General features: G+C 59.4%; 1 protein-coding gene across 1 annotated transcript in view; it reads right to left on the minus strand.

The window, feature by feature from the left end:
* Positions 1-503: 503 nt before the first annotated feature.
* TSPAN18 (tetraspanin 18) overlaps positions 504-15302 on the minus strand; it is a 122651-nt gene continuing 107852 nt past the window's right edge. The window contains exons 4-10 of the mRNA XM_056138356.1: positions 14556-14627; positions 13090-13284; positions 5925-5999; positions 4545-4643; positions 3472-3654; positions 1774-1857; positions 504-571 (exon numbers count right to left, since the gene is read on the minus strand). Of these exons, the coding sequence (XP_055994331.1) occupies positions 524-571; positions 1774-1857; positions 3472-3654; positions 4545-4643; positions 5925-5999; positions 13090-13284; positions 14556-14618 (747 nt within the window). The 5' untranslated portion in view covers positions 14619-14627 and the 3' untranslated portion in view covers positions 504-523. The remainder of the gene's footprint in view (positions 572-1773; positions 1858-3471; positions 3655-4544; positions 4644-5924; positions 6000-13089; positions 13285-14555; positions 14628-15302) is intronic.

A 15302-nucleotide genomic window follows, 5' to 3' on the forward strand; every position in this document is an offset into this window, starting at 1 on the left:
AGCGCCCAGCCAGGCGGTCCTGGACATGACCCGGTTCTTGTCCATGCATGGGCTGTGTGTCCGGTGGGTGAGATGCTGTCCCTCTCTGTGCCGGCTCGGGGCCTGGGTCCCGGCGATGGTGGAGGATCGATCCAGTGTCCATACTCACTTCTGGTGCACCCCCAGGGCTCCGCCTGGGCCCTCCAGAGAGCCAGGACTGCATGTTCAGGGGTGCCCACCTTGCTGATTTTCTCTGACCATTGCCTTTTGCCTCCTGGTGGCCCAGACCCTCCTGTTGTGCCCAGGGTTGCTCCTGGAATCTCTGTCCAGCATCCTGGATTTGGCGGGCAGGGCTCACCCCGCAGGGAACCCAGCCCAGAGTCCAGGCAGGGGTGGGGGGAACATCAATCTGGTATGTTTGACCTCACTGTGTTTTGTACAAAAATAGCTCTTCCCCACTGGCCCCCTGCGGCCGCTGGGCGCCCAGTGCGGGGAGGGCAGGGGTGCCAAGTGGGGGGCCCTGCGGCATCTCCAGGTCATGCCCCTACTGGATGCCCCTGAAGAGGCACATGGCGAAGATCATGGCGAGAAGCTGCGGAGAGAGCCAGGGTGGGCCGGTCAGGGGCAGGGGGCGGGGGGGCGGGTCGGGCGTACTGCCCTCCTGCACTGCCCCCTGTCCGCTCGCCCTGCCGTGGGGGCGGGGCTGGCACCCACAGGCTGTGCTGGGTGCCCGGCTGTCCCTGGGGGGGGGGGCAAGGATGGAACGGCACCCAGAGGCCCCTCGCGTGGAGCTCTGTGGCTCAATGGAAAGTTCGGGGCTGTTCATGGGCCCTGGGGCAGCGGGGACAGGCAGGGATCCTGCCTCCTGGATGCCCCCGGATGCTGGCTGCCGGGGTCAGAACACCACGGGCAAGTGCAGACCACAGAATCCTTTCCGGGTATCTGCGGGGCAGAGGACCCCCATCTGGCTCCCCGAGGGCTGGATCCTGTGGCCCTTGGTGGGGCTGTGGTCCCCACCCTGGGTCCTCTGGAATTTCCTCCCTGCTCACCCCATCTCCTTGCAGGCTGGGAGGGTCTGGCTGGGCAAAGCTGTGGGTCCCCTCCAGAAGCAGCTGGGCAGAGACCCCCAGGAGTGTGGGAGACCTGGGGGGGGGGGGGGCAGCTCTGCCCTTGGGCTGCAGCGCCACCTAGTGGCAACTCTGTCACTCTCATTTCCTTTTTTTATTTGCTTTTTGGTGCTTGCAGTGTGTGTGTGGGGGGGCGGGGGGGGGGGCGGGGGGAAGTTGTTATTCCTGGTTCTGCTCTCAGGGATTACTCCTGGCGCTGCTTATGGGCCCATATAGGATGCTGGGGATCGAGCCCAGGTCGGCTGCGTGCAGACCCCTGTATCGGCTGTATTGTCTCTCCAGACCCAAGCAGTGGCCACCTTTTTGTGGGGTTCCAGAGCCTCCGGGAGGGGCTAAGCCTAGCCCTGGGAGGCCCACCAGCCCTCACAGTTCCCCAGTACCCGCAGGAAAAGCGTCTGATCTAGAAGAGGCACACCCTCTGGGCTGGCTGTGCTGTCCAGTATTGGGGTGTTGGGTAGGCGGGAGGGGATGGGAGGTGGGGGAGTTAGTCTAAGGCCTTTCCGTTCCGGAGCCTTGCTCCGTGTGTGTCCAGAGTTCAGCCAGGGTCTCGGGGAGCTGACGGACCCCAAGTGGGGAGGTCCAGCTGGGTCCTCGGTTACAAACGTGGAGACAGAGGAAGGCTGGGTGCCTGGCTTCGGGGGAGTCACAGGGAGGGCCCTTCACTCACCTCGATGGCCAGCACTCCGATGGCCAGGGCCCCGGCCAGGTAGACGTAGGTCTCAAAGGCGTTGAGGATGACGGTGTAGCAGCCCTGGGGGAGGGGTGGGGCTGGATCAGGCGGCATCGGGGGGCACCGGCTGGGCGAGGAGTGGGCAGGAGGCCTGCACACAGCCCCCCGGGAGCCCCCCTTCCTCCCTCTCTCTGCTCGGCAGAGCCCCAAAGTGTAGAGCAAGGACCACAAAATGTGGCCTGCTTTGGGGGGCAAGGCAGTGGGTGGACCCACACTTACCATGCCCTTGGCTGTCCCCCCTACCCCGTCTGAGCCCCCACTGGGGAGAGTGGGGGAGCACATAAGGGTCCGGGGCCTGGCTGCTGTGGGCCCCAGGGAGCTGCTCAGGGGCCCCATCCACAGAATGGGCTCCAGGGGCAATTGTTCTGGTCAGAGGTGATGCTGGGGCCCCAGGCAGACCTGCCAGGCACGCACCCACCAACACACACGCACATGCATACACAATGCCACCACAGATATGCCTGCAGACACACTACCACACACACAGGCATGCACGTATGCACACATCACATACACAAACGTGCATACACACAGAATACACCGGTCTGTGCAGCTAGCACACACAGAGACAGCCATGCATGTATGCCTGCACACACTGTCACACACACGCATGTATGTGCCGCCACATGTGTCTATACCACACATCACACACAGACACATGCAGAGGTGTGTGCATACCTACAGCATACACTCTCCAGAAATACCATAGGAACATACGCGCATGTATGATGCATGCCACACAAATATATATATATATATATGCCATACATACTCTGGACACCATATAGACACACACATGTATACACAAGACTCATGACACTTCAAACACATACGCACATGATAATGCACACCTGCACACGTGCTACCGCTGAATGCACAGACACAGAGACACCACCACCTCATATGGACACATGCTCCCATATGTAACACACCATGCACACCACACAGATGCACCCTTCTACTCTGGGGGTCCATGTCTCTTTCTGCTCATGAAGCCGACTTGGACATCTTTTGGGGGGCCCAGGGAAGGGGTGGCCCACAGACGGTAGACACCCCTCATCTGCTAAGGATGAGCCCCTGGGGACTCTCCACTGGGCACTGGCACCAAAGGCTCTCAAGGCCAAAGTGGACTGGGTTGGGTCCCGGCGTCCCCTGTCCTGAGACCTCCTCGGAGGGCATGGGGGTTCACAGAGGTGCCTCACAGGAAGGAAAAGCACATCTTCCAGGACCAGGATGAAGGCTTGGGTGACGCCTGAGCCCCCCCTCCCCATCCCCGGCATCTGAAGGTACCTCCGTGGGGCCACCACGTGCTCCTCACTGGTCACACAACAGAACGGGGCTGCCCTGCTGTGTGAAAGGCCCTGAGCTGCATGGCTGGACACCCAGGAGAGTTCTCTGGAACACTGGGGGCGTCCTACTGCCTCCTGGACCCCAGCCCAAAGCCCTGTCTTCTGCCATCGCTGACCACTGGCCACCCTCCTCCGTCCTCTGCCCTTCTGGGGTCTCAGGGGCTGATGGGGCCCCATGCCTTGGTCCACACTGGCAGAGATCCCTGGAGCCTTCAAACTCCTTAGACCGACACACACCCCTGACTCCCGCACCCCTGGCTCCCGCACCCAGGGGCAGGGGCGGTACCTGCTTGTTGAGGAACAGGTCCCTGCCCTGCAGACACTCCTCCCGGCTCAGCATCATCCCAGTCCGTGTCTGGGGCTCTCGCCGGCAGCAGGCCTCTGGCACCTCGGCACTGTCCAAAGTCAGGAGGCGGAAAACAGGCGCAAACCGGAAGTCCTCGGGGCCGTTCACCCCACAGCAGCCGAACTAGGAGAAGAGCGGGGAAAGTGGTCTGGGGGTGGGCCAGGTGGACTCTTGGCCTCTCTGAGGCCACCTTGAGGTGGCCCTGGGCCGGGCCTGCTGTCACCCTCTGCTCTGTGCACCCGCGGGAGTCACTTAGCCTCTCTCAGCTGTGGTTACTCGGGGTGGGAGCCAGGGTCCTGACGATTTGGTGGTCAGGGGAGCAGGGGGCCAGTCCCGATGATATCCCCACAATAAAGCCGATGGTTCAATGCTCAGGCCTCAGGTGCTGAGGGCCACCAGGACCACCTCCGTGATGCTCGGGGGTCACCAGGATACACCCAGTGATGCCTGGGGGACCATGTGCTGCCGGGGATTGGAGCAGATTCCCATGCAGGTCAGGAATGGACCCTAATCTAGTTCTACCTCTTGACCCTTGCCCTGATATATACATGCACACCCCACGGTGCTCAGGGCTCACTCCTGGCTCTGCACTCAGGAATCACTCCTGGCCGGGCTCAGGTGACTCTGTAGGATGCCAGGGATCAAACCCAGGCCTGCAGCATGCAAGGCAAACGCCCTCCCCCCTATGCTGTGATGTTGCTCTAGCCTCCAGCCTGATTCTCCTTAGTTTCTCTTTCTCAAATGGGCCACCCTGGTGCTGCCAGGCCTGGCAGCACCCCCCCCCCCCGCCCCGAGAGTCACACCCAGCAGGAATGGGGGGACGGTGGTGGCACCCGGGATTCAGCTCTGGGCCGCACATAGCCAGGCCCGTGTTCCCCCACCCGCAACGCAACATCTCCCCAAGGGGTGACTAGCGTCCCACGAGCCAAGCAGCTGGGGGGTCAACTGTGGGCTCAGCATCCTGGCTCAGCCCGGCCCGCACAGACCCTGGCCCCAGGAGGGAGGCCACTCACGGTGATCATGACTGAGTTCCAGGTAGCAGAGAAGGCGTCCGTGTCGTTGTTGCCCTGGTAGTGCTTGGTGAGCTCCTTGGTGAAGAATTCGCGCGTGAGCTGGGGGGCAGAGGAAGGGCAGGCTGAGACCCAGTCGCAGCTAGGGGCAGCCCCCCCCACACCCTGGCTTCTCAGTCCATCAGCTTGGGGGCTGGGATTACCCCGCGGTACCAGCAGGGGGCACACCCCTCACTGCCTTTTCACCCCGAGGCCAGCACCCTCTCATCAATTTGGCAACCCTGGGGATGCCTCTCCCACCACCCGGTTCCCGGGGTCCTGGGCTTGAAGACACCCGTGGGGTGCACCCTCGCCTCCCCGGAACTCCACAGCAGGGGGCCGGGGCAGAGGAAGCCGGCTGGTTCCCCAGTCTCTGCCCATGTCCCTAATAACCCTTGTTGCCCAGGGCCAGCTGTGAGGTCCCTCCCTCCAGCCTGTCCCCTTAAACCCCCCATGGGTCCAGCTGGTGGTCCTGTGGGTTCCCAGGCCTCCTTTGTCTGCGCGCACCCTTCTAATTGAGGGGTGGGCAGGGGCTGGGTCTGGATGGTGGGAACCCCCTGGAGGGGATAAAAGGGCCCGGGGCAGGGGGCTACATGGATCCATATCAAGACCAGGCTGGGGGGCTGGAGCGACAGTACAGCAGGTAGGGCGTCTGCCTTGCACACTGCCCACCTGGGTTCCATCTCCTGCATCCCATATGGTCCACCTGTGCACCGCCAGGAGCAATGCCTGAGTGCGGAGCCAGGTGGAACCCCTGAGCACCACGGAGAGTAACTCAAAAACCAAAACAAAACCAAACCAACGACCCCCCTACACACAAGCCCAGCTGGGACCCCGTCTGAGTGAGCTCCTCTCCTTGCACCCCTCTAAGTTCCCCTCCAGAGCGGGGCTCAGATTCTGGACTCTAACAATGGGTACTGCTGGCCTCTGGATTGGCAAGGTGAAGGAAGGAAGGTTCTAGAAGCTGGTGTGGGGTGGCACCAGAGGCTTTGGAAACGCAGGCACCCTCGGCAGCCTAAGTGTGGGTCTCTCTCTGGATGGTGGGGGGCTGGCTGGGGGGGCCCTAATGCTGCCCCAGATACCGTCTGAGGAGGGGACAGCCCCAGGAGTGGCCACGACCCCAGTGACCCAGGGAAAGGAGCCCAGCAGAGGCCACGCCTCCAGGGGTGGCTGAGGGGAGGGGGCAGGGGTGGCCACGCCCCGGGCTGCCTCGGGGGAGGGGCCAGGGGCCACGCCCCCAGGGTTGGCTGAGGGGAGGGGCCAGGGGTGACCACGCCCCAGGGCTGCCTCAGAGGCGGGGACAGGAGGAGCCACGCCCCTAGGGGGGCTGGTTCAGGGGCTTACGTTCTCCCTGAAGATGAAGGCCAGGATGGCAGCCGACAGCTCCGCCAAGAAGATGATGAGGATGAAGAGGAAGAACTGCCAAGAGAAGGAGCAGCTGTGAGTCCGTGGGGCCAGGCAGCCCGGCTGTGCCCTCCCACCCGTCACACGCTGATGTGACAGCCACAAGCCAGACGGGCTGCCCCATCAGTCCCACTGGAGTCCACCTCTGCCGTGGTCAGCAAGGTCCAGACAAACACGGAGAGCAGGGCTGGGGAGCTCAGGGGGACACGTGGCTCACCAGAGTCCGGGGCTGATCCCCCTGCAAAGCTCGTCTCCTGAGTACCACCAGGAGCACGGAGCTGTGAGCAGCCCCTGAGCACCCTTAGATGTGGCCAACCCTTCCCCACCAAACCCCAAACCATGAAACACAGAAAACAGAAACCAACATCCTGTCTTCAAGGTGAGCAGCCTCCTTGGAGGGTGAGGGTGGGGGGAAGGGCTTTATGCAGTGGACAACCTGGGCAACCCTCCCTGGCAGCCCTACCAGGAGACCAACATTCTGGAAACTTGTTTGGAGACCCTCCTGGGGAGAAAACATGAAGAATAGAAATCCTGGGTCCCTTTCATCCAGAGCCCCCCAGAGCCTGTGCTATGGTCTCATTTCCAGGGAAATGGGCAGCACTTTGATCTCAGAGGCATAAAGGAGCAAGACTGGAGGAAGAGGGTGGAATTTCAGTATCTGAAACCCTGGAGGGTCAACGGGGGACCACCTGAGTCTCCTGCATGCCAATCTCCCGCTCCCCAATCAATCATGATGCCTTTCATCTCAGGGTTATGCAGTCAGGCTCTGAGCGCCTGAGACCCGCTCCCTTGGGTCACTGTCTTCAGAAGTGGCCTGGGTGATGGAGAAGGTCCTGGCTCTATGAGCTGGTGCCCGTGTCCAGCCCTGTCTCATTCTGAGTGATTCGGAGTAATGTGGTGAGTGCAGTGTGCCAGACCCAGATGATCTAGATGGCTTGCAGAGCTGCCATGGAAAATCAGGGCCCAGATTCTGATTCCAGAAGCTTCTGGAACCTGATTCCGGAAGTTTCCAGAAGCTGCTCTTGAAGACACTCCACAATGACCACTGTCAATGCCCTCAGTTTCTCTCCATCCTGGAGCCCAATCTCTTCCTGTCCCAAGGTTTCGGTCACTGTCCTCACCCCGGGAAGAGTGAGGAGGATTCTGGAAACAGTTGTGCTTTGGGAAGGGGGGGGACCTGGAAAGTCTGGGTAGGATGTGACCTGTGAAGGTGTCCTCCAGCAAGCCCAGGGCACAGCAGCCCCTCACCCAGAGCCACCTCTGCACCCCGCATCCCATCTCCCGTCGCCACCTCCGGCTCCCCTATCCCTGCCACCCACTGTCCCTCAGGATGTCCCAGGGCTCATCAGGTCCCAGCTGGCCTCTATGCAGGCGTCAGAACTGGGACCTCCCCCCATCTTTTTCCTTCGTGGAGCAAGACAGTTTATACTGGAAAGAACTTAGAAAGATTCATTCTTTTTCAGAGACAGAGAAAGAGGAAATGCATGTTCCAGAGAGGCCTCTCGGAGTGGGAAAGGCAGAGAGACGCAGAGACAAGCGAGCGGAGGGTGTTCTGGGGAGGACGTGGGCTGGAAGAGTGGGCCCACGCGTCCTCCTTCTCTCCGTGTCAGTGACCCTGGCGTTCTGGGCCCCCCTCTATCTGCTGTGGCTCAGATGCTGGTGACAGTGATGGAGGCCCTTGGCGGGGCTCTTAGCACTTCCATTTGGCTGCTGACGGATGGCCATCCGGCTCCGGGGGGCATGCCCGCTGGCCGGCCTCCTGCTGGCAGCGGGCAGCGAGGAAATGGTCCGTGCGCTGGAGCGGCTCAGCCATAAACTATGAATGAGGCTCGCACTGCCCACGGCTCAGGGAACCAGCGGCAACCACGATGACTCAGCGGCCGAGAGCCAAAGCTTGGCGGGGTTCCGGGGTGCTCAGAGGTGGAGCTGGCGAGTTCTAGAAGGAGCCTGGGCCCATCCACCCAGCACTTACCCCCGCACCCCCATGAGGCTATGCAGATCTTGCGTAGATCATTCCACGGGGCCTCTGCGGCTTGGCAGAGCCCAGCGGTCAGCATCCACACCCCAGTGCCTCCTCACTGCATGGGGGTGGTGCTCTGGTGCTCCAGCCCGAAGAATTCTGATGCCAGAACTCAGCCCCTGACGCACACTTTATTCTGGAACTCTGAACTCTGAGCCCCGGGGAGGGTCTGTATGTCCCAGCCTGTTCTCGGAGTTGCTCCTTTATCATGTGCTCGCCTGTGCCAGGAACTGAGCTAAGTGGGAGGTGGGTTTTCGCACGGTTTTCACCCCCATAGGAGAAAGGGATTCCGAGGCTCAGAGAGGTTCAGTCACCAGCCGCGGGGTCCCAAAGCCAGGAAGTAGTAGAGGAGGATTAGAAAGCAGGCGGGTGTTCGCGCCCCCTCTCTGCTCCCCGCCACACTGCTGAGCACGTTTCTTCTCAGTCATGTTCTCCAGGACACACACACGCGCACACACACACACACACACACACACACACACACACACACACATACACACACACACAGCCTGCAGCCTCATGGCATTCACCAGATTTCTGACTCATGAAATGAACTCAGGGGCTCAGGAAAGCAGGTTTTTCCGGAGGAAGTGGGGGCGTGTGGACCCTCACCCATCACACTTGCCTGTTTCAGCATGAAATTGTTTACTCCCAGAGTGGGGTCCCCCTGCCATCTGGACACCTGGGCTGTGAGGCTTCCGGGGTGTCTCCTGAGCTGGACCTTCCCAGGGCTGGTTCTCCTTGAGGAGGGGCTCAAGACTCATCTCATGTGCCTGAGCCCCCGGCAGCTAGAAAACCCTGCAACCTGCAACTTTGCTGAGGGCCTGGACATTCTGCCTCTGGTAGGAAATTCTGGGTTTCAAACCTAGTGGATGCTTTTTTGTTCTCGTTTCTAATGAAATATTTACAAAAGGTGAATCTGGTGCAATTCACCTTACGCCCTATTTTAGTCATCTCTTTGCTGTTCTCTTTTTCCAATGTAGCTCGCCTGCTATAAACATTAAAAAAATTAGCATCTTTCAATATTGAATCCTCCCCCCAGAACCACTCCGTGGCAGCAACTGTGAGATGGGGACCCCACTAACAGTCACTGAAACATGGAGGGGCCCTCTTGTCTGGGAAGAAGTTAATGGGGGTGCCAGGAAAATGCATCTTTTTTTTGAGGGAGGGCACACCCAAAAGTGCTCCTGGCTCTGTGCTCAGGAATCACTCCTGGTGATGCTCAGGGGACCACATGGGATGCTGGGGATCAAACCCGGGTTGGCTGCATGCAAGGTAAGCGCCCTACCTGCTGTACTATTGCTCTGGCCCTGGGAGAATGTGTCTTGAGGAAAATGGCCTCTAGGTAGCCTGACAAGGGGAGGGAGAGCACTGTCTCTGAGCCTGGGCTCAGCCTCAGAGCCCCCCTGAGGGAACGGGGTATTGAGCTGAACCCCTCCGTAGAACTCTATCTCCTCAGAGTCGGGGTTTCTGAAAGGCTCAAAACCATCCTGCTTCCCTCCATCTCTCCTTTCTGCCAGAATGAGGGGAGGGAACCCTAGTTACTACCGGGTCCTGCACCACGGAGGGGTCCTGGGAGTCAGACAGAGGGGCCACTCTTATTTCACACCAGGAACCTTTGAAACCCTCTCAGCTATGGAGGTTTCCTCCAGAAATACACATGCACACATACACGCTCATCACACATATACACAAGGACACACACACACGCATACACATATACACACAGGCACACATATGCGGACATATACCCACATGCACTCATATACCGACACACATGCACGTATACACAGACACTCACATGCACACTATACACAGACACACATGCACATATACGCACAGACACACACATATGCACACATACATAGACACACACATATCTACACATAATACACCCCCACACATGCACACATACACATATATACATACAGACACACACATGCACACATATACAGACACACGTGACACATATACACAGACACACATATACACAGACACACACATATATACCCACACACATGCATACGCACACATATACACACAGACACACATGCGGGCCCCAGCATGACCCACTGCAACCAGGCTGGCGTTTAAGGTGTGTTTAGAGGGTTTGGGTCCAGTTTGGGGGAGGGATGCTGGGCCAGCTCCAATCCCAGGAACAAAGGACCCAGTCCAAGTGCCCCTATGTGACCCTTCCTGACCACAGGCTTTTCATAGTGCTGGGCTCAGAGAAGGGGGTGGAGGGAGGGGGAGAAGGGGAGGGATGTGGGGACGCAGAGCGAGAAGGCAGGGAGAGGCAGAGGGGAAGGTGCTCAGGTGAGGGCGGAGAAAGGAACGGGAATCAGGGATGAAGAGCGAGGCAGAGACAGCAGGGCAGCAAGGCAGAGAAAGAACGGGAGTGAGGCGGAGAGCAGGGAACAACTGGGAGAGAAGGCAGGAGGGGGTCTGGAGGGGCCACACGCGGGTGGGACACCTCCCCTCCCTCAGGAAAGTCTAAGCTGGGCTCATCCCTGGCCTCGGTGGTCTTCTCCCTCAAGCACTGGGGACAGCCCTATCCGGATCCAGAGGCAGTCCGGATTGGGTGTGCGGGGCCAGCCAGCTCCCAGCCCCAAGCCTGGCTTCCGGCCATGATCCCATTAACCACGGCTAAGCCTGGGGCTGGGGTGTGAAAGAGGAGGAGGGGCAGAGAGGTCCGGTATGTGGGGGTCCAATGTCCAGCTCCTTTTCCCAGTCCAGAGGGTTATCCCAGACCCCCTCTGGGCACTGCCCAGAGCTGTGCACCAGGGGGCGCCCGCCGGCTTTCTAGACATCAGTGGCTCTCCTGGGCACTTCCTGCCTAATTTCATTTTCTCTCTGGGACCTGGGATGTCTCTCTTACTCGGGACCAGAGACAGACTCCTTGCGGGAAATTTTCAGATGGACAATCTGGCTTCCCTCTGTCTTAACACTCCCCCACCCCGACCCAGGCCCACTGCCCATGGGAGGGCCTGCCTACTGACCACCACAACCAGGCTTCTCCAAGCTGGACGGTTTGTTTTTCACTTGCCACATCGACAACCCTGAATTCTGCCAGCCCCCCAAGATTACAGGACCTCCTGGAGGATAGAAGACCCCCCCCCTACATCCAGGCCAGAGACATTACGGAGAAACCAGCCCCTGCCCCAGAGCAGAGGATAGGGGCTGCTTTAGTGGGACTCCAACCTGGTCCCTGGCTAATCAGCTCATAGAGCTGGTGGAAGCTGCCCACAGGGCTTGTGGGGGCTCACGGGGTTAGCTGGGGGCACCTTCAAATCCAGACTCCCAGCTCATGCTCAGCCATGTGACACATCACACAGGCCGCCCGTGGGGGTGGGGCTGGCCATGCCTAGCGCTTGGCGTGGCCTTTGCCTTGCAGATTTGGGGCAGGGAGCAGAGTTGGACTGTGGACCAAAGAGCAGAGACCCTCCAGAGACCATCATCCAACAGCACAGCGGGTACTGGGCTCTGGCCTGGCACGCAGCCCACCTGGGTTTGATCCCCAGCACCCCACATGGCCCCCCACCCCGAGCCCTAGGAGGGATTCCTTAGTAAGCCCTGAACACCGCCGGGTGTGGCCCAGATATCAAAACAGAACGACAGAAATCACATCCACATCATTCCTGGTTTGCAAACAGAAACACCAAGGCTGCTCTTGAAGCCATGTTATTAAGGAGTGAAATCTCACGAGTTGTTTAAAACTGATCGGAGTCATTTAAAACTACTGTTGCTGATGATGATGTTTGCGGGGTGAGGGTTTGGGCCACACCTGTTGGCGCTCGGAGGCTGTTCCCAAGGCTCTGTGCTCTAGCATGACTGTTGATGGAGCTTGGGGGACCCTAGGTGGTGTCGGAGGTTGGAACCGGGCTTGGTGAGATGCAAGCAAAGGCCTGAACCCTGTGTTATCTCCCCAACTCTCTTTTTGGTAGGAGGAGTTGGAACCTGCATTGCTCAGGGTTCACTCCCAGGGGTGCTCAGGGAAGCACAGGCAGTACCAGAGATCAAATCTGGGCAGTGGCGTTTCCCCCCCTCCCCCCATGCTATATCTCAGGCCCCAAGATGCTGAAGCTCTTCAATCGTTTTATCTAGGGGACTGTTGGGGCCACACCTGGCTGTGCTCAGGGCTTACTCCTGGCTCTGTGCCCAGGGATCACTCCTGGCAGGGCTTGAGGCCCCCTTATGTGGTGCCGGGAATCGAGTCTGGGTTGGCTGCATGCAGGGTAAGTGCCCTACCCACTGTACTACCTCTCTGGCCCTGAGACACTGCGGTTCTTTTTTGGTTTGCTTTTGTTTGGGGACCACACCTGGCTGTGCTCAGAGATCAGTACTGGCTCTGCACTCAGGAATCATTCCTGGTATGCTCAGAGGACCTTATGGGATGCCGGGGATAGAAACCAGGTTAGCCGTGTTCAAGCAAGTGTCCGCTTGCTCTGGTCCTCACACTGCAGTTCTTAAAAGGTAAAGGTAAAGGCCCTCCCGTTGATCGTCGATTTGCTCGAGCGGGCCCAGTAACGTCTCCATTGGAGACTTTGTTGTTACTGTGTCTGGCATATCGAATACTCTCGGTAGCTTGCCGGGCTCTCCGAAGCTTGCCGGGCTTCAGTTCTTAAACCAAATAAAAAAGTCTCTGGGCCAACGACCTCCATTTCTGGAGAGTTGCTGACTGTTCCACCTGGGCCCCGGGCTGCCTTGCACGTGGCCGACCTGGGTTCGATTCCCAGCATCCCATATGGTCCCCGAGCACCACCAGGAGTAATTCCTGAGTGCAGAGCCAGGAGTAACCCCTGAGAATCTCTGGGTATGACCCAAAAGGAAAAAAAATTGTAAAAAATTTTGAAGATGTGGGCTCTAGCCCCCAAGGGGGTTGGGGTTCTGGGATCGGGTCAAAGGTTGTAGATCAGAGACCAGGTCAAAATGAGGTCACTAAAGCTGGGACAGCGTTCCAGACGCCGTGGCCTTCCTTGTCCCGCAGGCCGGCCTGCTGGGCTCCACTGCCCCTGCATGCACATGCCCAGCCCCCTCACCCCACGCCCGTGCCCGAAGCCCTGGGTGGGGGCAGGGGCTACTTACAAACAGCAGCAGACACTTGTTCTCGCGGACGGCCCCACAGCAGCCCACGAAGCCCAGCAGGAAGAGGAGCGCGCCCATGGCCAGCAGGATGTAGGCGCCCGTGACGAGCAGGGGGTTGGCAGCCACAATCTCCCGGAAGCCGGTGGGGTCCACCAGGACCCAGATGCCCAGGCCCAGCAGGCAGGCCCCTCCGAGCTGCGCCCCAGGCCGGTGAAGATGGAACAGGACAGAGAAAGGGACAAATGGGGTTAGACACCCTGTAACAGCCCAGCCACGTGCCCGGGTCCTAAGCCAGCGGCACAGCTGACCCAGTATGGCAGGAACTGACCCCACTGGCTGCAAGAATCGCTGTCCCAGCCTTAGTGACCTCATCTTGACCTTGTCTTTGATCTACAACCTTTGACCCAATCCCTGACCCCCAACCCCCTTGGAGGGTAGAGCCCACATCTTCAATTCTTTTTTCAATTTTTTTTCTTTTTGGGTCACACCCAGAGATGCTTAGGGGTTACTCCTGGCTCATGCACTCAGGAATTACTCCTGGTGGTGCTCAGGGGACCATATGGGATTCTGGGAATCGAACCTGGGTTAGCTGCATGCAAGGCAAACACCCTACCCGCTGTACTATTGTTTCAGCCCCTGAATGTGGGATTTTATTAAAAGGAAAAAATACACAAACACACACACACACACACACATATGTTTGAGATTGGCGCTATAGTACAGTGGGGAGGGGGTGTTCCTTGTAGGCCACTGACCTAGATTCAAATCCTGGCATCCCATAGAGTCCCCTGAGCACAGCCAGGAGTGATCATTGAGTGCAGAGCCAGGAGTCAGCCCTGAGCACCGCCAGGTGTGGCTCCCACAAACAAACAATTTTTTTCCCAGTTTATTGATTTTTATGTGTTACTGGGGCGGGGGGGGGTCACACCTGGTGGGGCTCAGGGACTGTCCCTGGCTCTTCTCTCGGTCCCATCGGCGTCTTGGCTGGTACCTTCCCCGCCCCCACCCCCACCCCAGCCCCTGGTCTAGGACACAACCATGCACAGAGGCTGCTGTGCAGGGCGCCTGGCCTAGCCCAGCGTGGTGTGCAGATGGGCAGACCTGGGGCATCGAGGACTTGAGAACGAACAGAGTGGGGGCACTGGGCACAGTGGGGAGCTCTGGTGTGGCAGGGAGGGTTCTAGAAGCTGGGGTAAGAGGTGGGGGTGCGATGAAGAAGTATTTCATTTCTGAGCTACACCTGGCGGCGCTCAGGGCTGCCTCCTGGCTCTGCTCTCAGGGTCACTCCTGGCGGTGCTCAGAGGACCCTATGGGATGCCGGGGATTGAGCCTGGGTGCGCTGCATGCCAGGTGAGTGCCCTACCCACTGTACTACCTCTCTGGCCCTGAGACACTGGGCTCAGTTCTGCGCTCCCCAGCCCCCCAGAGCCTCAGGGAGTCGCCGGGCGGGTCCCACAAATACTCACAAATATGAAGAAATTGAAAACAAACATCAGGTACTTCATGCAGCTCAGACAGTCGCCCTCCATGGTGCTCCTCTACAAAAAACACAACGGAATCCCCTCATTCCGGGGTATGGCACAGCTCACCCCGACCCCTGCTCCCCCGACCCTGGCTGTGTCTCCTTTGCTGTATGGCCTGGGGCTCTTGGCTACACCTCTCTGAGCCACGCTGGCTCCGATCTGAAAACGGGGATGGAAAACGGAAGCTTCCGGCAGGCACAGCGTGGCGAGGACTTGCTGGGGGAATGAGAGGGAGCCTGTGTGGTGGGCACTGGTGGTCTGCTCTGGGGTGTCACTTGGAGTGGGCAGAACTGAGCCTTCCCCGGTGTAGGTTTGCCCGGGTGCTTTGTGCAGGGCATGGAGGGAGATCAGGACCCCCTTCCCCAGGGTCCCTTGGCCTCTGACACCCTCTCCACCCCCATCCCGTGGGCACCCCAATATCCCCAGAGTGCTCCGGAGCACACTCAGCAGAGTGGACGATGGCCCCACCCCGCTGACTCGGACAGGCCGGGAGGGGGTTTGGACTCAGCAGCAAGCTCAGCTGGGTGTGGCCGGTCCTCTGACCTCCCACGGCCAGGCAGAGACGCCTGCATCCAGCCCTCCCCCTGCTGGGCTTCCTCAGAGGCGCGCATCTGTGCAGAGGGCCTGGGCTCTGTCTGGCTGAAGCCGGAGCTGCACAGAGCCTTGACTCGGGTGCCTCTGACCCCCAAC

This window comes from Sorex fumeus, unplaced genomic scaffold (assembly GCF_029834395.1).
Source record: "Sorex fumeus unplaced genomic scaffold, SorFum_2.1 ptg000007l, whole genome shotgun sequence".
Classification (NCBI taxonomy): domain Eukaryota; kingdom Metazoa; phylum Chordata; class Mammalia; order Eulipotyphla; family Soricidae; genus Sorex; species Sorex fumeus.